Below are 27,759 nucleotides of genomic sequence, written 5' to 3' on the forward strand. Positions count from 1 at the left end.
TCTATATCCTTCACTAAGGTAACCAACATGTCAACTAAACCAGTTTGTAAGATGGACCTACCCTATTGATGAAATTTGGCTATGCAGTGCACAGTTTTGCTGACGTAAATATTTGTATGAATTGTTGAACATGTTTCCCTAAAACATGTCTTTTTTCATGGTCATGTTATAAATTATGTAAATTGAAATTTAAAATGTTTGCTTTCTGCCTTGGAGTCCAACCGTGCATACACTGCTGAGAAGCCTGGTCTAAATATTTTATTAGTTTAGGAATTAACCCCATTTCATTTTATTAAACCTCATTCTGAAAAATAAATTGTATATTTCAAAAGCTACCTTTAAGATGCATCTTCAAATAAATGGATAGTTTATCTCCCTCTCTATCATCAGAGAGGGCCAATAGCTCTCTTGAATAAAGTATTAACACAAAGGTCCTCTTAAGCTCAAAATAAATTCGGTAAATGATTTCACCAGCCCCATATTGTTAAAAAAAACAACTATTGGAAGTTATTCAAGGTAATCAATTCCTGGCCCAAAATATATTTTCCATGTCTCTGCATAACGGGGGCAGTAGGAGAGAACGTGCAGCCAGCATTATGAGAATGTTCCTTTTGTTGGAATAATTATCCTGCACTTTTTCTCTTTTTGTTTGCCAGTCTAATTTTTATGTTCATTTTATATTTTCATGCTTGATTTGATCACTCAAACACTGACAGTTATGAAAGTGAATTCATGAATTTACACATAAATGTTAAAATGCCAACCACTGTTTTAAAGAGTGTTCTTGATCTTGTTGGGATTATGATTTTCATAAAATATAATTTACTAATAAAATGAAAAGAATACTGATAGTTGGCTGAATACTAGAGCTACTCATATGTGAAAGCAAAAATACTGTGTTTAAAGATTTTATACAGGAGAGTGGAAGCTTGTAGATAATGAATGCTCTGATGCATTTAGCTTGTCAATGTTGATTTATCTGACAAGTCAAAAGACCATAAATACACTAACAGTTATGTTTGTTTACCATTTGCCTGAACAAATTGTTTTGCGTGTTTGACTTGTGCAGGTCAAATTGTACGTAATATAACGGACTGCAATTATGAAATCTGTGACGAGAGCTGCAAGACGGTACCACGCAGCTCATGTTCCACAACAACAGTACGCACAACTACTGCTAAAAGGAATATTCCGACTGAAACGGTAAGGTTAACTTCTAGTGGCATCAAGTCTTAAACTGGAAGTTTGCTGAACATATGTACAATACAGATGCAGAGGGGACATTGATGAAAAAGGTGGGAGCAGTGGTGTGGCTTGGTCAGTAAGAATGGGGGTTGGGGCTATGAATTTCAGATTTTCCAACAATCACGCTGGCATATGATGTTTTTTATGTTTGAAAAGCTTTATTAAAGAAGAATTTATAAGCAAACAAAGACATCATCAGAAAAACAATAAAATTGTTTAAACATGGTTTAAACTGGTGAACGGTAATGTCAATGGGTAGAAATCAAAACAGCATTTTTATGGGGATTTTTTACAAAAGGAAAAGGTGGGGGGAAAGTAGGGGGAGGGAGGAAAGACCATATGAGTGCAGAGTATAAATAATCCTAAAAATAGTTACGGCTATTGTGCAAATGATACAATTCGAAGATAATATTAAGTAGCATAAAGAGAAACAAATCATGTGAAAAACTTTAAAAGAGAAATTGACAAGAAGGAGAGAGTAAACATTTATTTCAAGGAGGTTTAAAATTCTCTGAGTTGACAGAAATAGGCTGTTTCAAAGCCAAATGATCCAGGTATAAGGTGAGAGGCAACCAGTAAAGATCGTGGTGGTTTCAATGAAGAGACAAAGGCGACATCAAGCCTGTGAAAGTGACATAAAGTGTTCAACCAACCCTGTATGGAAATTTTGGTGTGGGATTTCCAATTGGAAGAAATATCTTGGAATGCAAGAGCAAGCATAAGATCAAAGAGACTATGAGAATGTAGAGGGAGTGCCAAAGAATCTGAAAGACTACCCAGAAAGAGAATAGTGGGGGTGTAAGGAATAGAGAGCGAGAAGATGCGAGAAATGCATGACCAAACCTTGCCTCAAAAGACGGACACAACAGGACAGAAAAAGTGCAGAAGGTTAGCATTGAAGATGCCACAAGTCCAGCATTTAGAATCAGAAGAAGGTGTGAAACGAGATAGAGCAAGAGGAGAGTAATAGAATCTATGATATAGGTAGGATAAAGATTGAGTAAGAGAGGCAGATCTGGAAATTTTAAGAGTCCTGGGCCACATTTTATCCCATAGAGCAACGGGCCACGTGCAATCTAAATCCGCTTCCCAAGCAAGCTCCACTTTGGTCTTAATACGATCTGGGTTCGGGGAAGAGAAAAATTTATAAATAAGGGACGCTTTAGGGATAGTGGCACGGGTAGTAAGAAGAGAGGATTGAGGAGATAATGATGAAGAAGAAGGAAGAGAATAATAACAGTCAAGATTTATTGCCATGAGAGTGGTGAATTTGTTCAGGAAAGATCGTATACAGTTTAATTGAAGTTGGAATTGAGGAAAAGAGCAAGGGAGCAGTCCGTCAAATAGATGATTAACCCATATGATGCCTTTCAATCTCCAAGAAGCCCAAGATATGGTTCTATCATTTAAAAGGATAAGAGAATTATACCAAATATGGGAGTTTAAGAATGATTCACATGTTATGTCATGTGGGAAAACCAAAGGCTTTAAGAGTGCGGAAGTATGTTTGAATAGGGGAGATAAGGTAAAAAGGGATGTAGTGGAAAAGCGAATCACTTCGTTGAGAGAAAAAGGTTGTGCGAGAGTTTGCTCAATGAGAAGCCAGAGAGGGGCAAAAGGAGAGTGTTCCGAAGAGAGGCATCATGAAGCCTGACGAAGAGAAAAGAACCTGTGGTAAAGGCGGAAGTCTGGAAATTTAATTCCACCATTGGTTTTAGATTTGCGAAGAGCAACAAGAGAAATTCTAGATTTTTTATTTTTCAAAAGAAACTTCGAGAGGGCTGAATCAATACGTTTAAAATAAAGGGCAGGAATGTGAATGGGTAACATGGAAAAAGTATAAATTAAAATAGGGGTTATCATCATTTTAATTGAATCCAATTGGCCCCACCAGGAAAGAAAAAGAGGATTCCAAGAAGAAAAATGTCGACCAATAAGAGATAATACTGCGGACATATTCAATTAAATTGTGGAGGAAATGGAGTTGGTAAACCAAATACCTAGGTATTTAATTTTTTAGCTATTCCAGGCAAAACCAGTTGAGGAGAAAAAATGGGGAAGACAAGTTTTAGTTTAGGGAAGAATTTCATTTTTATCAGAATTAATCTTATAGCCTGAGACTATAGAAAAGGAGTCAAATTCAGAAAGTAAAGGGCAAATGGATACTTCTGGATTAGAAATGAACAAAAGAATATCATCTGCATATGCAGAGAGTTTCAGTTGAGTAGTACCGTAAGAAAAACCAGAGATTGAAGAATTATTACGAATGGAGATAAGAAATGGTTCAAGAGCTAAGACAAAAAGGAGTGGGGAGAGCGGACAACCTTGACGGACTCCACGCTGAAGAGGAAAAGAGGAAGAAAGTTCACCATTCACAAGTACAGCAGCTTTGGGTGCAAAATACAGGAGATAGACAAGGGATATGAACTTGGAACCAAATCCATGCCCCTGCAAGCTTTCTCTGCATCAACAGATATAGCAAATAATGGTGCAGAAATAAGTGGGGCCTTATTCAGAACATTAAGAAGTAAATGAGAATTATCAGAAGTGAGTCTACCTTTTACAAAACCACATTGTTCCTTGCCAATAAGATGTGGCATCAGAGGGTCCAAACGCAATGCAATTAATTTAGCGAATATTTTATAGTCCACATTAACTAATGAGATCGGGCGATAATATTTACAAAATTTGGGGTCGTGACCATCTTTTGGAATAAGACAGATGGTGGCGTCTTGAAAAGTACCTTCAACTTTACCAGATGAATAAAAGGAACGAAAGAACGTTAGAAGTTTAGGTAATAAAAGATCAGAAAAGTGTAGATAAAATTCAACCAGGAAACCATTAGGGCCAGGTGTTTTACCTTTCGTGAGAGAAGTCAGAGCCATGGAGAGTTCATGTAATGAGAGATCAAGATCAAGGGCTGAAAAGATAAGGTGAGAATTGGAAGGTATAGAAATATTCTCAAAATAATTCTGAAGAAGGGCAGGAGTGGGAGATGATTCTGGAGTGTAAAACTGCTGATAAAACATTTGGAATTGGTCCAGTATGTCCTTATCTTTATGGAGGAGATAATTATTAGGAGAGTAAACGGAGTCTATAAGAGTACGCTCCTTCCAGGACTTAAGATAATTAGCAAGGAGCTTCCCGGATTTATTACGACAACCATAATAACGAGCACTACTGAGGAGGAGGAATGAAGATGCATTATCAGTGGTAAATTTATTAAATTCTAATTTTGCACGCAAAAGGTCTGGTGAAATTTGATTGTCTGGTGAAGTATGAAACTTATGTTCCAGGGATTTAATATGTTTTAGAGAAGATTTGCGTTTCTGAAGATAATATTTCTTTTTCTTAGATACAAAGTCAATAATAATGCCCCTTGCAGAGGCTTTAAAAGAGTCCTAGAGGATATAAGGAGGAGTATTAGGATCGGAATTAAATAGAAAAAAGTCATTAGTAAAGGAACGAAATGCAGAGGAGAAGTTCGGATCAGTGAGAAGCGTGCTATTAAAACGCCAGCGAGATGGCTTGGGACGCGGTGGAAGCAAATCAAGGTCCATTACAATGGGAGCATGGTCCGCAATAACAATTGGTTCAATAGAAGAAGACAATACGTTTTGAGATAGAGTTTAAGAAAGGAAAATGTAATCCAGTCGAGAGAAGGATGTGTGAGGAGGAGAGAAAAAGGAATAATCCAAAATATCAGGATGGGAAAGTCTCCAAGCGTCAGTAGGACGTCATTGTGAAATAGTGTCAAGAAACTGTTTATGTGTTTTGTTAGGAATGAAGCGTACTGAGGATTTGCGGTCAAGAAATGGATCCATAACCTGGTTACAGTCACCACCTAAAATAAAAAAATCATCTTTATGCTGAGTACATTTATTTGCAATGAGGGGCCAAAAAGAACAGTCAGGTTCAGTTGGGCAATAAACATTAAAAACAGGTAAAGGAATGGAGTTAATGAGCAACTTAGTCAAAATCCACCTACCATTGTCGTCATTCTCTTGTGTTAAAATTTTACAATTCAGTTTTTTATGACATATAATGGCAACTCCGTTCTTTTTGTTAATAGAAGGGGAAAATAAGACCGTTCCTACCCAATGTCTCTTTAATTTAAGGGATTTAGTGTCAGTAAGATGAGTTTCTTGTAAGAGGACTAAATCAGGGTTGTAAGATGTTGAATGGGAAAGGACTCTCTGCCATTTAATGGGACTATTGAAACCTTTCACATTCCAGGAGATAATTCTGTTTTTAAAAAATATATATTTTTATTGCATTTTTATATCCCTTATAATGCAAGCAAAAACAGAATACATTTTGAAACATAAGGTAATACAAAGAAAGAAAATATATTAAACATACAAAAGTAAATATTTTGAAGCATTTGTCGCAATAAAGAAAGAATAAAAGGGTAATTATAACATGACAATATACTGCATCGTAATAAAAAAACGATAAGGAAAGACGAGAATAGGGAGGGACAGTCACAGCTAGTACAAGAAAACGAAATTTTCAACAAAAAAAACAGAGAGAAAACATATATGATCAATCCAGCTCCCCCGGAATCCACTGCCGGACAGGTTCCCAGATATTCATTCCCAAGGCTCTTTTTTTCCTACCCTTTGTTTTATATTAAGTAACTTCTATGTTGTATGAAGCTAGGAGGCGTGCTCTCCAAGTATCAAACCAAAGGGGGGGTGGGTTATTCCATTCTTGGGAGATACATGCACTTAATATTGCCATACAAATAAACAGTAATTTTTTTTCCCAGCCGGTAATGAATCAGGGATTATCCCTATTAGGACTAATCCCCTGGTTAAAATGACTGTGGACCCAAACAAAAGTGCTAGGAATGACTCAATTGCAAGAAAAAATGATAATAACTGAGGGCAGGAGATAAACATATGTAGCGCATCAGCTGCACCTAGCCCACATCTACTGCATGCTGTACCCGCAGTAGACCCCCATTTGGAAATTTTTGAAGGAGTATAGTATAAGTCAAATAAAACCATGTAATGCTGTGTACGTGTTCTACCAGTAATCAAGATAGAATTTGCCAATGCAATAGATTCCTCGAACTGAATAGCATTATTGCCCAATTTTTTTGCTCTTCTCATAGATTGAAACTCTAGATCGTCTGGAAATGCCGCAATGAGCAGATTATAATAATATCCTATTGATTTTTTAAAGTACATACTGTCAATAAGAGGAATCCGGCAAAGCCCAGAGCGGGCCTGCGGTTGAAGAGTATTGAAAAAACGATATATCTGGAAATACTTAAAATAATCCTGGGTTGTTAATTTGAACTTATCTATAAGTTGATGAAAAGTGGTTAACTGATTATCCTGCCACAGATCGCCCACAGAATAGATTCCACGATTACGCCATCTAGACATAACTTGATCTTGAAAAACCGAGGGAAGAATACTTGATGATGACAAGGCTGTATATAACAAAATTTTCTGAATTCCTAATTGGCGCTTGATCATCTTCCCTACCCCATAGCCAGCTTTCAAGGTCTTAAGTTTTTTTTTTATAATAGCTTGGCTCTATATTTTTAACCAGACAGCCACGACACTCCTCTCCCAGTGCAAATTCCTAAATTGATGGAGAATGGCTAACTGGAATTCATGCTTTTTCACCAATAATCAAAGGAGTAATAAACTGTAACACTGATGCAAAATAATAATATAAGAAATGCGGGATTCCCTACCCCCCCTAGACTTTGGTAAAATCATCTTCTTATATGATCTACGTTGGCGTTTATACCCCCACACAAATCATGCTGCCATTCTTTCTAGTTGTTTAAAACAACTCAACTCAAGGGAAAAATCGAGAGGAATTGTCCGAAACATATAGAGAAATGTTGGGAGTATAATCATTTTTAGAACATTATTTCAGACAAATAAGGATAGTTGTAAATGGTCAATACGCTCAAGAGAAGAATTTGCTTTTTGGAGGGCTTTATTTAAGTTTAGCTCTGGAATATCGGAAACTGATGAAGTAATTTTAATACCCAGATATGTCGCTATTGCCACTGTCTTAATTTGTGAGGGTGGATTCTGCCCAACAAATAAAATTTGGGTTTTGGATGTGTTTAGTTTATACCCTAAAAAAACTCCAAACTGAGTAGCCAAATCTTCTATTATTGGGAGAGCCCTCTGGATATTGGTTGTAGTCACTATAATATCATCGGCATAAGCGAGAGCTCTATACCTGGTATGGGCAACTAGTACGGGCGCTATGTCCTCTGCTTGATTTAATTTGTTCAAAAAAATATCGATGTAAAGAGCAAACAAAAGTGGTGAAGACGGGCATCCCTGTCGGGTACCTCTTAAAATAGGAAAAGAGGCAGATTTATTCATCCCGATTTTTATACAGGAGGTGGGTGAAACGTAAAGTGCTTTTAAAGCTGAAATCATCTGGGAGCCAAAGCCCTTCAGGGACAGCATGTCCCACAGATACGGCCAGGCTACCCTGTCGAATGCCTTCTCGACATCCAACAGGGTAATGCCGAGTTCAGTCTTTGTCCCTTGAGCCCAGTCCATTAAAGCAATGACACGCCTGACATGGTCAGTAGTATCCCGATTAGGGATAAATCCATGTTGCCAGCAAGAGACAATTGAAGATATTATACCTGAGAGACGTGATGCTAAAAATTTGGACAAAAATCTTGCTGTTGGCATTGATCAATGAGATTGGCCTAAAGGAAGAAGGGAGAAGGGGAGGTTTGTCTTTTTTAAGAAAAGCCATAATAATCGATAGCTGCCAGGACACTGGTGCTGTGCCTTTTTGAGCTTCCAAAAAAGTTAGAAGCAAATCTTGTTTTAAAACATGTCGGAACGCCCTATAAAATTCGAATGGAATGCCATCCGGCCCCCTGGCCTTACCTGCCGCAAGAGAAAGAATGGCTGTCTCTCTTTCTTCCAATGTAATTTCTGAGTCTAATGCCGCCGCTTGTGTGGTAGTTAATTTAGACATGTTATCAGGGGCACAGAAATTTAGAATAGATTCCGATGAGTAAGATGAGGCTTCTGCCATATACAGTTTACTATAAAAAAGACGAAAAACCTCGAGAATACTCTCGGGACGTTGATGAATTTGTCCTAACTCATCCTGAATCTCATTTACACAGTTAAAGACTTCTTTTTGCCTGATTTTTTTAGCAAGAATTCGCCCTGACATTTCCCTAACTTCAGAGACTTGCGAGCGAAAGGTTGCCACCTGTTCAGCTAGCCTCATCGCAAAAATCTCATATAGCCTGGATTTATGTATGGCAAGGATAGATTTAATATGATCAGTATCTTGTGAAGATTTAATGGCTATAACTAGTTTAGATTCCCACTTCTGTACTGCCTTAAAATAGGTAGCAAGTTTGTCCAGAGAGATTCTTTGCTTGTTAATCGAGAAGGACAGAGTCTCCCCACGCACCGCAGCTTTAAAAGCGTCCCATACCGTTTGAGTTGATGCAGACCCTCGATTAAATTAAAAAAATTCCTTTATCCAGTTGCCCATATATTCAATATATTGAGGGTCTGCCAACAATTTATGCTCGAACGTCCATGAAGTCGCATTGGGTATGGTACCTCGGTCTATCTTAATCTCTAACAATATGGGACAACTTACCTGACACGCCGACACCGCCAGGAGTCACGAGAGGGGGCCAGGTCCAAATGCCGCCACCGCCAGGAGTCACAACACGCAAAGCATCGCGCCGCCGCCCCGGGGACTACATTACCCGGCAGGCTAAGCGGCGGCGCGCAATTTACACGGGACCAGAGCGCCTGAAGGCGCACTTAAACAGCGCAGATCTCGGCAGGATTGGGGACAACTTACCTGACACGCCGACACCGCCAGGAGTCACGAGAGGGGGCCAGGTCCAAACGCCGCCACCGCCAGGAGTCACAACACGCAAAGCATCGCGCCGCCGCCCGGGGACTACATTACCTGGCAGGCTAAGCGGCGGCGCGCAATTTACACGGGACCAGAGCGCCTGAAGGCGCACTTAAACAGCTCAGATCCCCGCGTCGCGGGACGTCAGCGGGACGCCGGGCGAAGCCCGGGGCAAGGGCGGGCCCGTTTAAACCCGTTCAAGACCGGACTAGGCCGGGGTCGGGCAACCCCCCCTGATATTTACCACACGGACCACCCCTGTGAGTACTCTGTTTATGGTTATCATCGTATTATAGTAGAGTTTAATAGAGTTTAATGCAATGCCCCCTAAGGAGGCTAAGGGAAGAGCGGAGACAGCTATTTTCACGGGAGCAATGGACCAATTTATCACAAGGATGAACTGTGTTGTTGACGAGGGGATCTCCATAATGGAGCGACGTGTCTCCCAGGAACTGGCAATTGCAAGAAGGTCCTCTATGGGACACATTGTGAATGTACATACTCAAGTCAACTTAGGCCCCATTCCACAGCTCCCATTATGTGATTTATCACAGGCCTCACTTGATAGTCAATCTACGGCCTCTGAATCTTTGCTGCTATCCCCCCAAAAGTTGCCCATTGTGCCTAATACAGCAAAGGTGCATAACACTAGACAACAGCGTGGGAAAGACCTGGGGGCAATCCCAAAAAATAAGCAAGGACAAGTAAAAAACACTGGTGGGAGAAAAAAGAATGCTTCTAAAATTATGAAAGAAAATCCTATTACCCTTGAGCAGCCGATTGTAAACCCTGGCCAGGGCCCAGCAGGTCCGTCAGTGCCTAGCGTGGTGCACCTGGTAACAAGTGCTGCTCCGATTCTAGGTGACGGGGAAGGGGTGATGGTGAATGAGCAGAATGTTATTTATGAGACCCTTAGAGCTCTTTTAGCTCCTTTAGAGGCTAGGTTGACTAATATTGAGGTCCATTTAAAAAGGATTGAACGTGACCTCAAGGGAATAGTAGAACCTCCTTTAAAGGATAGCACAACCAGAACTACTAAGTTACCAGCTAAAACACGTGGGGTTAAGGTTCCAGTTGTAGTTGTCCAGAAGGACGCAGTAGCACCGAACATAGCCCATAAGGCTTTGCCACCACTCCCAGTTGTACCCCCAGTACCGACATAGAACTAGCTAAGATAAATAGATCACAAGGACAAAGCACACCGCAAGATAGCACAGGTGGTGAGATTGTAACCGTCCATTCTAATATAGGGAAAAACATCTTTAACTTACCACCACAGGTCTGCCCACTTGTGGTAAACCTAGCCGGGGTTCCGGAGTTGCATAAACGTGAGGTGTAAACCCCTACTAAATTATACAACAGGGTTGTACACTGGTTAAATTCGAACAGACCATTACCTCCCCACCTTGCTGGTCAAATATTTATGACCCGGAGGGTTCCATGGCTTGGCCACCTGGCAAAGAACATAAAGGGAGATTGCATTGTGATTAATTTTAATAACCCAAGTATTGTCGAGCATATTTGTAATTTGAGTTATCCTAGTGCAGGTGCATCTATTTATTCCCTCCCATTGACTTGTTATTATCCTCCTGGACATTTTGCCTCACAACCAGATGGTTGGTCACTGGTACAGCGGAAAAGGAGGGGACCACCACAGAGGGGATGGCCCATGCCTACATTTCATTTGGACCCTTTTGCCAGTAACCACCGGTTTGACTGTCTGGAGGCGGTTGATTGACTTGATGCTGAAGTACAAGTACTGGATAGTCCCTCTTCTGCTTTGGGTGGTTGCTCTGCCCACTCATCTGTGCTTTTACTAAGTCCTGAGCCCCTAATCTCAGACCCGGAAGCTCCAGGGGTTACTAACATTGCAGCTAGTCAAAATTTAAATGTTATTACTTGTGTCTCGAATCCCGACAATGCCCACATCAACAACCTCAAGCTTGTTTCATGGAATGTGTCAGGTCTGCGAAACAAGCTTTTATTGCCAGATTGGAATAATTTTATTGAAGGTTATGACATATGTATGTTCCAAGAAACATGGTGCCTTCAACCCTTACAGAAACAGGGATTCTCGTGTTTTCATATACCGGCTACTACGGTTGGACGTGGACGTCCCTCTGCAGGGCTTATGGTATGGGTAAGGGTTGAACTCAACCTTAAGATTATCCATCATATATGCACATCCTTGGACATTATGAGACTCTCCATTAGGGACCCGAATGGTGCTACTACATGGGAATTCTTTAATGTATATGCGAGAGGCACCCAAGGGGGGGCTAAATCGTCCACCATTGCTACTTTATCGGATTTGCTTAAATTGTGTTCTCCTGACTCCTAAGTTCTGGTTGCTGGAGACTTTAATTGTTCATTTGAGCCTCTGGCAGCAGATGACATCCTTGGAGTGTATAAGGATGATGCTCGGTGGGGTATCCCGCCACTCCAGCTTACTCCCATAAGGAGATGGTCCCCAGTTGTCATCCAGTTGAATGCCCTTATGTTAGAAGCAGGACTAAGGGCTCTGAATGGTCGTACCACCTCCGATGCTCAGGGGGCAAACACATATAACAGAGTATCGCACGAAAGCAGAATTGATTATATAATGGTGGATGGGAGAGCATGGAAGTTAATGGTGGACATGGTTATTTTACCGTCAGAGGAGAGTGACCACAACCCTCTATCCCTTATACTAGCAGATGTATGGCAGAGAAATAAGAGTGTTGTGCCAGATAATGCGAGGTTAATAACCAAGAGAGTGGTACCATCTAACTGCAAGAGATTCCTTAAGTGGCCCAATTTCAGCATGGATGAAACTAGATTAAGTGCACTAGATGGAATCCTCTGCGAGCAGTCCTCAAGGCTTGCAGCAGCCTGTAATGGTGCAGCTGGGCCTGCGGAGGTAGAAATTATTTACACTGATACTATGGATCAGATTGGCAAAGTCTTCATAGTTCCAGGTAATAAGTGCTCGACAACCGTCAAGCCACTGCAAAAATGGTTTGACAGTAACTGTAGAATGAGGAAGAACAACTTGATCCTTGCTATCAAATCGAGCAATCCAGTTGCTGTTCGGGAGGCTAGATCGAACTATAGACAAGCAATAATAACAGCTAAAAGGGAGTGGGAAGAAACCCATTGGGAAAGCCTCAGAGCTGCAAGCCATGCTAAGAACGGTGAGCAATTTTGGGCCCTAGTTAGAGGATATAATGGGTGTGACCCGGACCTAATCCCCAACCATATCACTGACACTGAATGGTTTGAGCACTTCAGCAAACTCTATGGGGGTGGTGAACCGTCCGGAGCTCCAGGGCATTTGAGCGGTGTCCTGGCTGTTGATTCGGGAGGGATCCCCCTGACTGGAGTTGATAAGAAAGAGGTGCTGGTGGCAATATCTAAGATCGTATCTTCTAAAGCCCCAGGGCAGGATGGTGTACCGGGCGATCTTTTTAAAGCTAATCCTGAAGGCTGGGCCCCTTACTTTGTAAATTTAACGAATGCTCTGTTGAAAGGCGCACCTGTTCCCAGTTCATGGAAGGGGGCTGAAGTGATCCCCATTTACAAGAAGGACCTCAGGGAGGACCCCGCCAACTATCGTCCAATCAGTCTCATAGATGCAGGACAGAAACTGGCTGGCAGGGTACTCCTGGAAAGGATCATCTCCTGGGCTGATGAGAATAATATCATTTCACCCTTTCAGGCGGGTTTTAGGGCCTGCCCGGGCACAATAGATCAGGCTTTTAGGCTGGTGCACATTTGTTTATATGAAAGAAAAAGAATAAAACAAATGTGACATTTTTATATCTAAAAATAAAGCAATATATACATCAAGATATCCCACCTTCAGTGTCCATATTGTTTTAATAGAGTGTTCTCACTCCTAGTAAGTGTGGTATTTATGTCACTGATATTTAGGTAAATATCCTTTTCTAGCTATAACCTTCTTTACCTCAATAGATATGACAGTCCACATCGCATCAATCCAAGCAAGGAAAAGAGCAGAAAATCTGCAGGCGGGAAGCGATACAACAGCGAGCACAGTTCAGCTGCTCACTCGGTTGCGGGCGCATCCGCCATCTTGCCTCCTCCAGGAGATAACTCTGAATGCGAATAAAATACAAGATTAATAAAACCAAAAATTGCAATAATGGAAATACATAACAAATAGCCAAAGTGTAAATAAAAATATGAAAGGAAATGAATAAAGAGAGATGCAATAAAAATAGAATTGGAGCAAGGAAAAGAAGAGAAAGAAAGGTCTGTACAAGTAGCATAAATAATGATAAGAAAATAACACTGGAGGGAAAATACAGAGAACCAAAGATTAAAAAAGGTAAGCCAGTGAAGAGGAAAAAGGGGAAAGAGAGAAAAGGAAGGAGAAAAAGGGAAAAATGCGAAGAAGAGACAGTACATATCCAAACGGATTACTGAAAATAACGTACCTGAGGGGAACATACAAAAGAAGGGTGGGACAATGGCGACACTCAACAAGACGAACTGCTCGACAGACGGGACTCCTAATCGCACCAGGACAAAACTGAAGAAAGGGAGTCTCATGGAATAGGGGAAGAGCGACGCGAACCTGTGGAGGATATAAGAAGGTAAGCAACTATGGAAAAAACAATAGGTATATACATTGTATAATACTTAAAAAATGAACATGGTAACAAGAAAACAAAATAACAGCGGGGAGGCTTCCAACAGGAGATGTGAACTGACCAACAATGAAACCTAAGTATATAACATCAATAGGAACACAATAAAAGAGGAAGACAAACATCTACAAGAGAAGAACACAATCAACCACTAGACGACATGAAGGCATCCATGGCAATGCAAACTTTGGTAATAATATAAATGCAAAACATCTGAAGGTAACCATAAATATTACAGACTAACAGGAGCGCAATAAAGTGCTGTGAAGAAATAAACACCAAAGCAAATATTTAGACATTCAGCCACTAGAAGAAGTAGAAGCGTCCATGCCACCAGTGGATTGCAGGTGAATACATTTCTTAAGTTCACCAGGATCTTGAAAGGTCCATGTTCTATTTTGGTAAGTGACCTTGAATATACATGGATGAAACAATCCATATCTAGCTCCAAGAGAACGTAACGGTGCTCGGAGGTTGAGAAGCTCTTTTCTTCTTGAAGCAGTGGCATTGGAAACATCTTGAGAGAGGTACATTTTCTGACCTAACCACAAGACTTGATGTTTAGATCTCGCTGCAGAAAGGACTGAGAGAAGATCTGTAAATTTCAAGAATAAGATAATAACTCCTCGTGACTTAGTAGAAGCAGATGTACGTGCACCTAGCCGATGTGCCAGCTGGATGGATAGAGAGGTAGCAGGAGGCATGTCCAGTAGCTTTGGAAGAAAAGAGGTGAAGAAAGGGACAGGATCATCACCTTTCAGAGATTCCAGCAAACCGTAAATACGAAGGTTATTCCTCCTGTTTCTATTTTCTAAATCTTCAGTGTGCTGCTGAAGGGCCAGGACCGACTTTTCCAATAAAGAGATACGTTGGGAATGAGATTGCATCTCTGAAACCTGTTTTTCCACAGAAGTGAATCTGGAGTCCATTGTTGACCATTTTTCCTTCTAGAGAAGCATCTCATTATTGGTTTCCTCCACAAATGGTCGCAAATCGCGGATCTCTTCCAGGATTAATTCCATAGAAATAGGAGAAGGTGGCTTATCAGGTGAAGGAGGATCATGCTTCAGTCTTTTGGACGAAGATAGAGGAGGAGACGATTTGGATGTTATGGACTGCGCTGAGGAAGAACGGAGTTGAAGAAGAAGTCGGAACTTCAGCACACTTAGAAGAAACAAACATTTATTTTGGTTTGCGCAATTTGCCCGTAGAAAGAAAAGACAAATGAAACCAGTATATTCAGTCTCAGCAAATGACAACTATCCACAGGGAGTAGACTTCAGAAAAACAGTTGCAGTAGAGTAGCAAAAACACCAGCAAGGCATCAACCAAAATGAGGTACAGGAGGTTGAAATATGAGGAGAGACATGCGCAAGAAAAAAAAAGAGCATATGCAGCGCCAATAGAGTAACGAGGCACAAATAGTGGGCAGAGACCTGCAAGTCACATTAGAAAAATCAAGCTCCGGGTCGGGCACAGGTAGGCATGCAGAGAAAAATAGCAGTGATCCAATGTAAACAACAGTTCAGGGAAAGCCACACCTCCCTAGGCTGTGGTAGAAAAACAGTTGAGGAAGGACCCTATAATAGAAAGCAGCAGAAAATTGGAAATATCTCCAAATTGAGTGGTGTCAGTAAAATAAAACAAAGTACGTCACCTTAGAAATGGAGCAAAACCCAAGTGACAGACATCATTCCCAGGCGGTGAAAGCTCCGTGAGGAGAATGCCCGCAAAATGGGACAAAATGGCAGGCGCCGCTGGAGCTGCGATGCGGCAATATCATTCTTGGTGATGCGATGCAGAGCAGGAGATGACAAGCCGCTCAATCCATGCCGCACATCTTCCGACGGGAATATATCCCATTTGTCGGCACAGAAACGCCCAGGGGAGCCTCAAATTCGATAAGGAGAGGTCCGGTACGGCGGAGTATCGTTGTCAAGCCGCCATCTTGTGCGGTATCATTGGCGGAGTATCGTCGTCAAGCCGCCATCTTGCGCGGTATCAAAACCACGCCCCACTGGCATATAATGTTAAAATGCATTTCGCGACAAGCAAGGCGGATGCTAGGGGCTTAAGAGGCAGTGGAAGGTGAGAGGTATGTAGATTGGTAACAGTACGAAGTGAGAGAAACTCAACATTTTATAAGTGAACACACATTGTTTTGTGCTTTCAAAACAGAGATAAGAGTGTGTGTTGTTGACAATGTATACAATGAAAAATCCCTTGTGAAATCCGACAGACACCTGTACCCAACTTTTCATCAGAAAATATATTTATTAGGGGGGTGTAACACCCCAACCCTCCCTCCCACCCACTCCCCCCAAAACTACGGCCCTGGGTTGTATAAACCACATGCAGATGAGCTGCAAGGTAATTCACAAACTATCATGACCCAAAATCCAATGCATATTACAGAAGATTGGCTACATGTCAGCAATTGTTTGCAGCAATTGAAAAAATACCAAGGGGATTTCACTGCCAAACATTGCTGCAAGTGACAGAGGTCATCATCAGGCAGTATGTATCAGTGTGGCTGTCTCTAGACTGAGTGGTCAACAGATAGGTTGAGAACTGTGACATATGATACGACGAAAAGCAGTAATGGAGAATATTGAAGGGCCACTGAAATATAACATGAATTAAGATTCAATTTTCTTGCAGTAGTGTACAGTTAAGCATCTAGATTAACTTCGTTTGCAAATGGCAACCATCTTTGGTCAAGCACGAGCAAAGACCACATCATTCATGTTTACTACAGCAGGGCCTCGTAGCGTGATATACGTCTCCCAGAAAAGAGCATATGGCTGGAAATTGATCCGTCCCAGTCGCAGCATGCGAAGGGTGTGGAAATATCATGGATAGCTTTAAATACATCAGGATGTCTTGCATGAGGATGGATCATAAGTGAGGCATGAGCAGAAAAGAAGTCTTTCACTCACATTCTCCACACAGGGCCATTATATGTCAGTGAATGTATTGATGTGAGTATTATCAGGCTAACTGTTGGTTGTTACAGCCAGGAACGGCCAGAGGTTTGGAACTGAGGAGTCAGCTTTGAGATTCCCGGAATTGATTAAACATTGATTCTTGAATTAATCCCTAAGGGACTGATTCTGATGCGGGTTAGAAATGCTTCCCGACTGAATCGGGTTGGAAATGGTTTCCAACCTACTCAGATCGGGACAGTCTGACCAACGGAGTACAATGCATCCGGAGGCTTCCCGATATGATTTGGTTGGACTCCCATTGACTTCAATGGGAGCATATATTCCTAACCGCATCATAATTGGGCCCTGGGTTGTTCCCGATCTGATTTGGAAGGAGCAAATGCCATTAGGAGGCCTTCCTAACCGCATCAGAATCAGTCTCTAGGTGGAAAAGCTTTCCAACCCGCATCAGGCCCTTAATATATATATACACATATATGTGTATTGTAGTTATAGTTAGGATTGTGTTTCCAGGGAAAATGCATTTTATGTGTTACTAATGACTTTGGCGGCATTTGGCAAATCTCCACAGAACATTCCAAAAAGTGCTACTTTTTGACTAGTTTGCACGTCAAACGTTTTGCGGTGGTCCGTCAAGCAGGGGTGAGAAATAAGGGTAGTCGCAAAAAAGCGTTTTGCACATTATTTTCCCATAGAAACTTTAGACAGCTACAGCGAAAACCCCTGAATGGATATACACCAAATGGGTTCAGTGACTAAATATCGAGGGACAGAATATCGACTGTCCAGAATATCGATTACAAAATATCAAAGGACAGAATATAGAATCCCTATCTACAAACAGGTAAGTACTAAAATATCGAGTACAAAATATCAATATTTAAAATATAGCTAACTAAAATATCGAATTTTTTAAATGTATTAAAAAATAATGTAAAAGTAAGTAAATAATAAACACAATTAAATAAAACATAGTTAAAATAATGTAAAAAAGATTAAAATGTAAAAATAAACATAATGCAAAAAAACATACTTTTTTAAACATATATATTTACTTCTTAATATTATAAAATAATTATTATTCTTAATTATAACATTTTTAACATATATATATATATATAAATAAACCTATTTTATAAATATACAAATAAATAATATATACTAATTTAAATAATTAATTAATACTTTTTAGGTAAATTACTAATTTACACTGCATTACATATAACAAAATGAAAAACATTGCATAGCTATAGGAATAAAATTAGTATTCACACTTCAACAAGTGCAAAAGTAGAGAATTTATTGGATAGCGGTTGGGTACAAATTACTAGTTGGATAGTGGGAGGGTAAAAATGACTATTCCCACTCCAGTGAGTGGAACAGCAGGGAAAGCGTTGGATAGCGGGACGCTAAAAATTACTATTCCCACTCCAGTGAGTGTAACAGTAGGGAAAGCTTTGGATAGCGGAAGGGTAAAAATTACTATTCCCACTCCAGGGAGTGCAACAGTAGGGAAAGCATTGTATGGCGTAGGGGTAAAAATTACTATTCCCACTCCAGTGAGTGCAACAGTAAGGAAAGAGTTGGATAGCGTAGGGGTAAAAATTACTATTCCCACTCCAGTGAGTGCAACAGTAGGTAAAGTGTTGGATAGCGTGGAGGAATAATTTAGTACACCCAGTCCTACAATTTCATTAAAATTAATTTAAAAAAATTAATTATTTAAATTTAATTTACCTCCCACTTTTTTCCACTTTAAAAGTCACCTCTAAAAAAACTAAAATATTTATAAATTACCATGATTACATAACATTTAATTAATTAGCTAATCACAACTAATAAAAAAATAAAAAATGAGATATCAATTAATTAACACAATTAACAGTATAACATAACTTTGATTACATATTATATAAATATTAATAAAAAATAACTTTCAAATATTCTAATAAACACCATACTCCCCTATAAACACTCAACACACTCCCCCAAAAATTAATACAATGAATATATTAGTACACACATTATTACTAATTAATATGTAATGAATTACTAATTAATAACAATTTACACACTTTACATATTTATCAATTAATAAAAAACTTGTATTAATAATGTTTCAAATATTTAATGATGAATTAATTAACTTAATTAGCAATATTAATTATTAACCATAAAATGATTAATTAATACATTATTTTTTTTCCTTTAAATTAAATTACTTCCCACCCTATTCCCCTATAAACCCAGACTCCGCTCCGGAAATAATATACACAAAAAATAATTACCAATATTAATTATTAACCATAAAATTATTCATTAGTTAATTAATTTTTATTTTATTTTAATTAAATTACTTCCCACTCTATTCCCCTAAAAACCCACAACCCGCTACGGAAATAATATACGCAAAATGAATTACCAATATTAATTATTAAACAATACATTATTAATTAATACACTATTATTTGTTTTATTTAAATTAAATTACTTCCCACCCTATTCCCCTATAAACCCACAACACGCTACGGAACTAATATATGCAAAAATTAATTAACATAAAATTCATTATCTTAAAAAAAATTGTAACATACAGTAAAATAATATTATATACTTTTAACACATATACTAGCATAAAATATCATTAAAAAAATTCGATATAACATTCTATATTATGACATTCCATATTATAACATTCTATATAATGAATGAAAATGAAAATACACTTATACAGCGCGATTGCTGCCCTGGGGCGTCCAAGCGCTAGGGAACCAGAAGAGGGGGTGTAATGAGGCTGACAGAAACTGGAAGAAGAAGGGGGGCTGAATTGATTACGGGGATTTGAATAAGTGAGTTTTAAGTTGCTTACGGAAGGAGGCAAGGTTAGGGTTAGATCTCAGGTGAAGGGGTAGGGTGTTCCAGGTTTTTGAAGCATTGAAGGTGAACATTCTTCCACCTGCTCTAGACCTCTTGATTCTGGGAACTTTTGCCATAAAAGCCTGGCTAGAACGTAGTTCACGGCCTGGATGGTATTGGCTGACTAGGCTACGCAAGAGTTTTGGGCCCGAGTCCCAGAAGGCCTGATGGGCAGTACGCATTGCCTTAAAGGTGACTCTTTTCCGTACTGGCAGCCAGTGAAGGCTGGTCAGTGCCTCTCTGACTGAAATTCTTCGTGGAATTTGCAGTAGGGTGCGAGCCGCACAGTTCTGCACCAGTTGCAACCTATTTAATGTGTACTCTGGGGCTCCCAAGTAAAGGACGTTATTTGAGTCCAGGCGTGATTGTATTATACCCTGAATAGCTGTTTGTTTAGCCTCCATAGGGAGCAGGGGTAGGACCTTCTTCAGTGTCCGAAGGAGTCCAAAGCAGGTGGCGGAAAGCTTTGTGGCCTGGGTGTTAAAAGTAAGGTTCTTGTCCAGCCATACCCCTAGGCTTTTGATGTTATCTTTCGGGGCCGGGGGGGGGCCTAGACAGGTGGGCCATAATGACTTGAAGAAGGTCGGGTCAGCCGGGCCTAGCAGCATGAGCTCCGTTTTGTCCCCATTCAGCTTCAGTGAGGACAGCGTCATCCAGGACTTCACCTCCTCCAGACATTTGGTTAGACCCCCCGATGGAGAGTGTTGGGCTTCCTGCGCTAAGGAGACCACCAGCTGTGTGTCGTCCGCATAGGAAATGATCTTAACTCCATACGGACGAACTACATCAGCCAGTGGCCTCATATAGATATTAAAAAGCGAGATGAGATTCGATATAATGACATTTTATATTACTTACCTATATGTCGATATTATGTCCAACTATATTATGTCCATTCTATATTCTGTCCTCTCGATATTTTTGATTCAATATTATGTCCTCTCGATATTTTTTAGTCTATATTTTAGTTGTTTACCCACCAAATGTAGCCGAAAGCTAGATCGACGTCCAGTAGGAGTGCTTTTGTGTTTTGGTGTACATCTATCTAGTAGTTTTCGAGCAATTAATGCTCAGAAACTTTCTAAATCTAGGGACGCAAACCCTCCGTGGAGCCCAACAGATCTCAAGATGGGATCTAATTGGCTGCTACCACCTCAACCAGGCAGTGGCGGCACCCATCTTAGGACCCGGGAATCCGAAAAAATAAAAGACATAGGGGGCAAGATAGGGATACCGTTATACGCAAGGCTGGGTGATGCTTCTAGGCCCAAAAATGTATTTTTTTTCAAATTTTGCAGGAAATTCACAGATGATCTGTGGCAAAAACAAGAAATGCATGGGCTCCCAGAATTTGTAACGTAACCCATCCCCCACCCAGATGGGCCAAAGCTTGGGTAGAAGGAGCACCATTAAATATTTTGGAGAGGGGTGTGTGGCCCCTCTCCCTAAGAAGGTACAAGGCCCCAGGGACCCTATCCCCTGGGACCGGTAACTACATTGAAGGGGAGGGGGCCTGACCCAGATTGTTGGTCAATCAATGTTGCTGTCCTCATGTCACTTGACAGGGCCACTCTCTTTCCCAGTCTAGACAACCCTTATGATGATTTAAGAGGTCTCAGACAACCTTAGAAAGCTATCCAAGTGGTAGCTGTGGAGAGCAGTCTTCAGGCTTAGTCTGGAAGGAGTGTAAAGCAGCTTGTTTTTACCAGAATGCAATCTTGTAGTATAGATTAAAGATTAATTAAAAAGAGAACCACACGAGGTAATTATAAAAATATGTATTTATTTTAGAATACTCTCTAGTACGTTCCAGTATCTCAAGATAGACACAGACACTCAATAGTTAAGCAAAGAAATTACAGTAAATAGCACTACTACACAGTGGACCCCAGGGGGAGACCAAACCATATACTAAAAAAGTGATGTAAGAATCACAACTCGAGTCAGGACAATGTTGAGAGGATGTAGATTTGCTGGGACGCCAAGGAACCACCCAAGGTGAGTAGATAAGGACCCTACGGAGTGTGTGTGTAGTCTGAGAATATGACTCCGTGCTCCATACAAGTCTAAGGGTAAGTCGCAGTTGGATTTTTAAAGATTAAGTACCCTTTCCAGTGGACGACAAAGAAACCCTGTGGAAGACAGAAGGTTGGAGAGCCACCCCACCCATAGATACTGAAGTACCCAAGTTATCTAACCCAGGGAAGCCGGGTGCATAGGTGTGAAGTGGTGTCAGAAACCGCCATCAAACCCAATGGAGTACTTCGAAGAAGAGCCGCTGCTGGAAGGGAGAAGAATGTTCATTGGAATCCAAACGTTAAGTGTTGTTAAAGAATACCTGAATGCAGAGGGGAGAGAGTCTGGGTCACTTGGGGGTGGCCAGGGGCTCGGTAGAAGAATGGCCACAGATGTCGGGTGCTTCAGGATAGTTGACGGTGACCTTGACTTTGCAGCTGCGGGGACCAGGCGACGTTGAAGACGCCCAGGAGCTGAATGCGAGCTATCCCACGAATGATGTTTAGTGCTGAGGTGTCGGTGTCTGGCAGGAGCACCAACAAGCCTTGGCAACAACAAGCCATGCAGAAGGGCAAGGGAGTGTACGATTCGGACCAGCAAGGTCCAGGAGACTCACCACACACAGGAGAATCAGGGCAGGCCTGGAGCAACCAGAGGAGCCCAGGAAAATTAAAGTTAACCCTCAATTGGAGCCACTGGCCTGGAGGAACAGGAGTCACAAGAGGACCTCAAGCAGCTTCACAAAACGACAGCCTTTTCAGAGTCCATAGGAGCTCGGAATCAGCAGACCGGTCATCAGTGTTGCAGTGCCTGCAAATGCAGGGGAGTGACTCCTTCAATTCAAGGTAGATTATCTTTGGATGTCTTGGATGCTTCACAGGTACTGCATGGATCCTGTATGGTGCACAGGCACAGATGATGCAGCAGACTGAGAGGGAGCTCAGGCCAGACGAAGTTCAGCGAAGTCCAGAGTGCCCAGACGGTCGACGTGCAGTGGTTTCTTGTTCAGAATCTTGTCTATGAGGAATATAAGGTCCTACAGCCAGGGAAGCTCCTAGGTACCCACATGAGAGGGTGGGAAAGTTTTAGGGGACCCTCCCAGGGGAGGGTCTGGACAGGGGGGAGGTTACTCCTATATCCTTTGTCCAGTTGCACGCCAAAGCAGGAGCCAACGGCTCCCAGCACTGGTTTGAACTTGACTATGCACAGGGACTCCAAATGTGCCCCTCATACAGACTTGCAAGCACACCCACCAAGCCCTAATACACTAAATCCTGTCTGGGAGGTGGTCACACCTCCCTGTGACAGTATGCCTATTGTTCTGCCTTCTCCTGCACAAGCTTGGAGAAATGTGTCTCTGGTCGGCAGCAACCATTTTGTGCTGTCCGGAGCCAGATGGCTTGTACCAGGAACACCAAGGACCCCATGAAGCTCACTTCCTAGGGGTGCAATCATACAGTCCACATCGGCTACGGGTGTGAGGTATGATTCTAACATGTTTGACACCAAACACAATAGGGTTTGTTTCCGCCATTTTAGAGCTGGTTATCACGCGGTCGCGTGAAGCGCCTCTATATATGGTACACGGCTGCTTCACTGACAACCCAGGAGAAAGGACTCCGTAGGCTGCAGGGATGCCTTGCTCGTTCAAGGGCACCCTCTCACTTAGAACCAAGCACCCTGCCCTCAGGATTGTAAAGGCCTGCTACAGGGGACACTTATAGGTTTTAAGTCCAGTGACCCTTGGTGCATGCACCAACTTACATAGGCTTAAATGGCAGACATTTAGTTCTATTTTGCATGGGCTCTCATGGGTGGCATAATACATGCTTCAGCTCATGGGAGGCCTATGGAGTATCTATACCCTGGGTACTGTGTACCATATACTAGGGACTGACAATGGTACCCCAGTATCCAATCTGGGGTGTACCTAAGTACATGACATAACAGTTTTAGGGAGAAAACAGATAGAAAGACGTCCTGATTAGTAGGATTTCCAGTCAGACTAGTCAAAACAGCATCCAGCAAAAAGTGGGGGTAAACATAAGAAGCAGATCCTACTTTCCTACACTAACTATAACTGGACTTTCTGCCTTTACAATGTAATATAGTTCTAAATGAAAGAAACAGAACAAAAGATGTTAGTTCTGAGCCCACAGGACATTCTATAAAAAAGGACCATAGTTCCTTCGTAATAATCTGAATAATTAACCCCGCACATGCCATGACACATCAAACCTGTACTACTGGTCAAAGCCTCTCTCCACTGCCTAGTCTTCAAGAAGGCATTTAAAACATGACATGACAAATTTCACACCTTCTTCAGCATAACATTCGTACTCAACCCATCTATTGTATGTGCAACTATTCCCTTGCATTGGAGTGTTACTTTCAGCTACCTCAAGATACCTTAGATCAATTTTAACAGGCATTACTTCTGTAACGTAAGTTTATTTTGAAATGGGACAGAGTCTAAATGGACAAATCTGCCTTCATAAATGCCCTAAACAGGGGAACACACTGAAGTGGGCATCCTTTTTTCTTCAAAACTATACAGCGCCATTGTACGTCTATTATGTTTATTTATTTTTTTTATTTTTTTATTGATTTTAAAGGAACAAAATTCAAGCATACAGAACAGACAGATATCAAACTGGTGATATTATATGAGAGTATTTCCCCCTTTCCTCTTGACCTCTCCCCTTCGACATCTAGGTTACACAACCCATATAGAATTTGTACATTTCTCCCTACCTCTCTCCCCTCCATATTCGAGATTGTAGCTTCAGTCTAGAGTATCTTTATCCTTGAATCTCCTCTTAGCACCTCCAACCCACAATAGGTTCTCTACTTCCCTCACACCTTTTCAAATTCACTGGGGCGCCACCTTCTTTCAAAAACTACCTTTACTGCTTCCATGTATATATTCATACTCTCCCTCCATTGTACTACAGTTTGTGCTTGTGCCTGCCCCCACAACTTATACAGCTCTCGCTTGGCCACTATGAACCCCAACATAATGACTCCACATGGGCGGCGCGAAATATCAATGTCATTTGGAATACCCAAGAGTATCAATTGGGGTAGTTTCGGTACCTCCAGGCCCATACCTATATCAAGTTCCTCTTTGACATCTCTCCAGAACCCCTTAATTTTGGAGCATACCCATACTTTTATAACAGGAGTAAACTAATCAGAATGCATAGGACTTCTAGCCCTGGTTGCTTGAGGTGTACAGTGAGGAGGGAACACCATTGTACATTGTATTCACACGCCCAAGAATAGAGTGGATAAGGTTATAATATAAATATAGTCATTTAAGGAGTTTCACTGGCAAGAACTAAGGGTATAAGAGCAGTGTACATCAGTGCATGTTCCATACAAATAACAAGTAAAATCCCACATTTGGGATAAAATCTAAATAAGTTAGTGATTGAGCAAGGGTGATGAAGAGTAGCAGGGGAGGAATACAGTAAAACTTAAGTGTTGAGGTTATGTCTTGATGGCTGATTGACTTCCTGCTAGTTGAGATGTGAGTTGAGAAGGAGATCCTTTAGCTGTCTCTTGACGCTCAAGAAAGAGGGGTTTGTCCTTAAATGTACTGGAATGGAGTTCCAGATTTTAGGGGCATAGCTTGAATAGGAGTGAACTAGGGTTTTTTGTTTGTGGACTTTGGGATGTATGAGGAGTACGATATTTGAACTTCTTAGGTGTCTTGAATGCCCTGATTTTTTTAGTTTTGAGGCGAGATAAGCTGGTTTACCAGTATGAAGGGCTTGGTGAGTAAGGCAGGCAACTCTCAAGCTGCAACGAACTTTGATTGGGAGCCATTTCAGTTCTTTCAGTGTGGGGCAGATTTGATCATATTTTCTAGTTACTGTGACCATTCTGACTGCTCCATTGAGAGTAGTTCTAAGGGGTGCAAGGTGAGATTTTGCAGTGACTGTGAGGGTGCCGTTCCTGTTGTCTAGTCTAATCAATGCTATTGCTTGTGTGGCAGTTTTGAGGTCATTCAGCAGAAGGTAGGGTTTGATTTTCCTCTGAAGTTTCATGATGTAGACAGTACTCTTCTCACGGTTCTTTCTATGATCTTTTATGATCAGTTTGGGATCTAATGTGATGCCTAAAGATTTGACAGAGTTGGCAAGGGTAAGATTGTAGTTAAGAGCATCTATAGAGTTTAGGATTCTATGTAAAACAACAAAAAAACATATAATGCAACTCACTAAATCATAGTAGCAAGCTATATTGCTAAAAAACTGGGTGTTAGAAGCTCTCTAAAACTGTCAAAACATGATGGCGCTTTTCAGTTAGGCAGCAAAAGTTATGAATATCATATTTCTCTAAACACACTTCTTTGTCATAGGACACAATCTCAAACAAATTGCCAGGTAAAATATACACTGAAAGAGGTGCCTTCTGTGAGGTTAATAAGCATGAGTGGGCATCAAATTCATCACCATATGAGAATAATGAAATTCTACTATTCCAGGTTCCCATTGTTGTATCATCCTAGATGTCTGTCTTCTTCAACTTCTAATAGCTTCCACCCAGAAAAGAATTGATTATTTTAGAAATTTGTGCTGGTATGTCCAGTACAATTAATATTTTGATGACAACGCCATAATGAGCACCTACCCAAACAAGTGCTTCGATTGACTGTAAATTAACTAATCACCTATAACTTCCATCTCAGCCTCCACCTCATAACAGCCAACCTTCACACTAAGCCACAACCTACACCTTACATCACCACTCATTCTAAACAACCATACACATCAGCACATATTATACTGTGAACACTCTATAACACCAGCTACACTACAACCAGCACTTTACCCTGCAATTTTTAACGTATACCCCACATTACTACATTGTACACCACTATGTCTTACATGAGCACTTGCACCTACTCATGCCCCATCCCCAGAGCAATTTATTTATTCCTCTTCATATCCACAGTCAGATCCTTCTGTAAGTGGGACAAGAAGTATGCAACAACATTTACACCCACTTCATTACTTACAGTCTATACCTACACTACTACCTACACATGGATCCTTCTACACAACTGACGGTACACCTATATTATCTACACTATACTCCACAGCAACATATGTACCATACATGGTACATCTTTGTTGGACTTGGCCTATACTGCAGGGTCATCTCAAAATTGTTTGCCTTCCTACTCTTATTTTTAATGTATTTTTTTTTTTGTCCTTAGGACTTGAACACATTACCATTGCTAACCAGTGCTAAAGTGCTTGTGTCTTTCCTTAAAACATGATACAATTGGCATATAGCCAACTGTCAATTTATTTTACGCATACGTCCTTAGTAAGGTGGTACTACATGGGCCAGGGACTTTAAATTAAATGCTACTAGTGGGTCTGCAGCACTGATTTTGCCATCCCCTAAAGTAGTCCTTGAAACATGTCTCAGATCTGACATTGGAAAGCTTGTGTGTTCAGTTTTAAGCAGCCATTTTGACCTGGCAAAACAAACATTTACCAGACATAAACCTTCTTTTTAACAAATATTTTACCCTTGTGGTAGGCCTTGAAAGCATTGAACGCCTTGAACATCATCAACAACAGAATCCGATTTACTTATGAGGTCAATCAACACACAATTGCTTTCCTTGATGTACTCATCAACAGATCAGGCAATATCGTAACATCTACAGAAAGCCCACTGACAGGAACAACCTGTTTACACTATCAAAGTTATCATCAGAATTCCCTCAAGAACCACTTACCCTTATCACAACTGCTCAGGGTGAAAAGAATAGTATCAAATCCTTCTAACTTCGAACAACAAGCTGATGATATGCTCAACAGAATCAGCCAAAGAGGATATCCCCGCAATGTGCTGGAACGAGCCAAGACACATTGTTCTACTAAAACCAGAACAGAACTTCTGCCAACATCATTGAGGACAGATCACAAACGTACAGTGGTATTGTCAACATTTTCCACTGTGAGCCAACGATACAAAAAACGATCATTGATCCTTTCTGGCTTTGGTAACCGACTTCAAAGGCATTTTCAATTACTTACCAATTATCGTGTGCAACAGTAAAAATA

The 27,759-nt window shown here is 40.9% G+C and overlaps 1 protein-coding gene across 1 annotated transcript in view; it reads left to right on the plus strand.

The window, feature by feature from the left end:
- LOC144824333 (uncharacterized) overlaps positions 1-27,759 on the plus strand; it is a 610,480-nt gene that overhangs the window by 310,194 nt on the left and 272,527 nt on the right. Inside the window, exon 15 of the mRNA XM_078683450.1 lies at positions 1,070-1,203. Within this exon, the coding sequence (XP_078539576.1) occupies positions 1,070-1,203 (134 nt within the window). The remainder of the gene's footprint in view (positions 1-1,069; positions 1,204-27,759) is intronic.

Source organism: Lissotriton helveticus, chromosome 3_1 (assembly GCF_964261635.1).
Source record: "Lissotriton helveticus chromosome 3_1, aLisHel1.1, whole genome shotgun sequence".
NCBI lineage: Eukaryota > Metazoa > Chordata > Amphibia > Caudata > Salamandridae > Lissotriton > Lissotriton helveticus.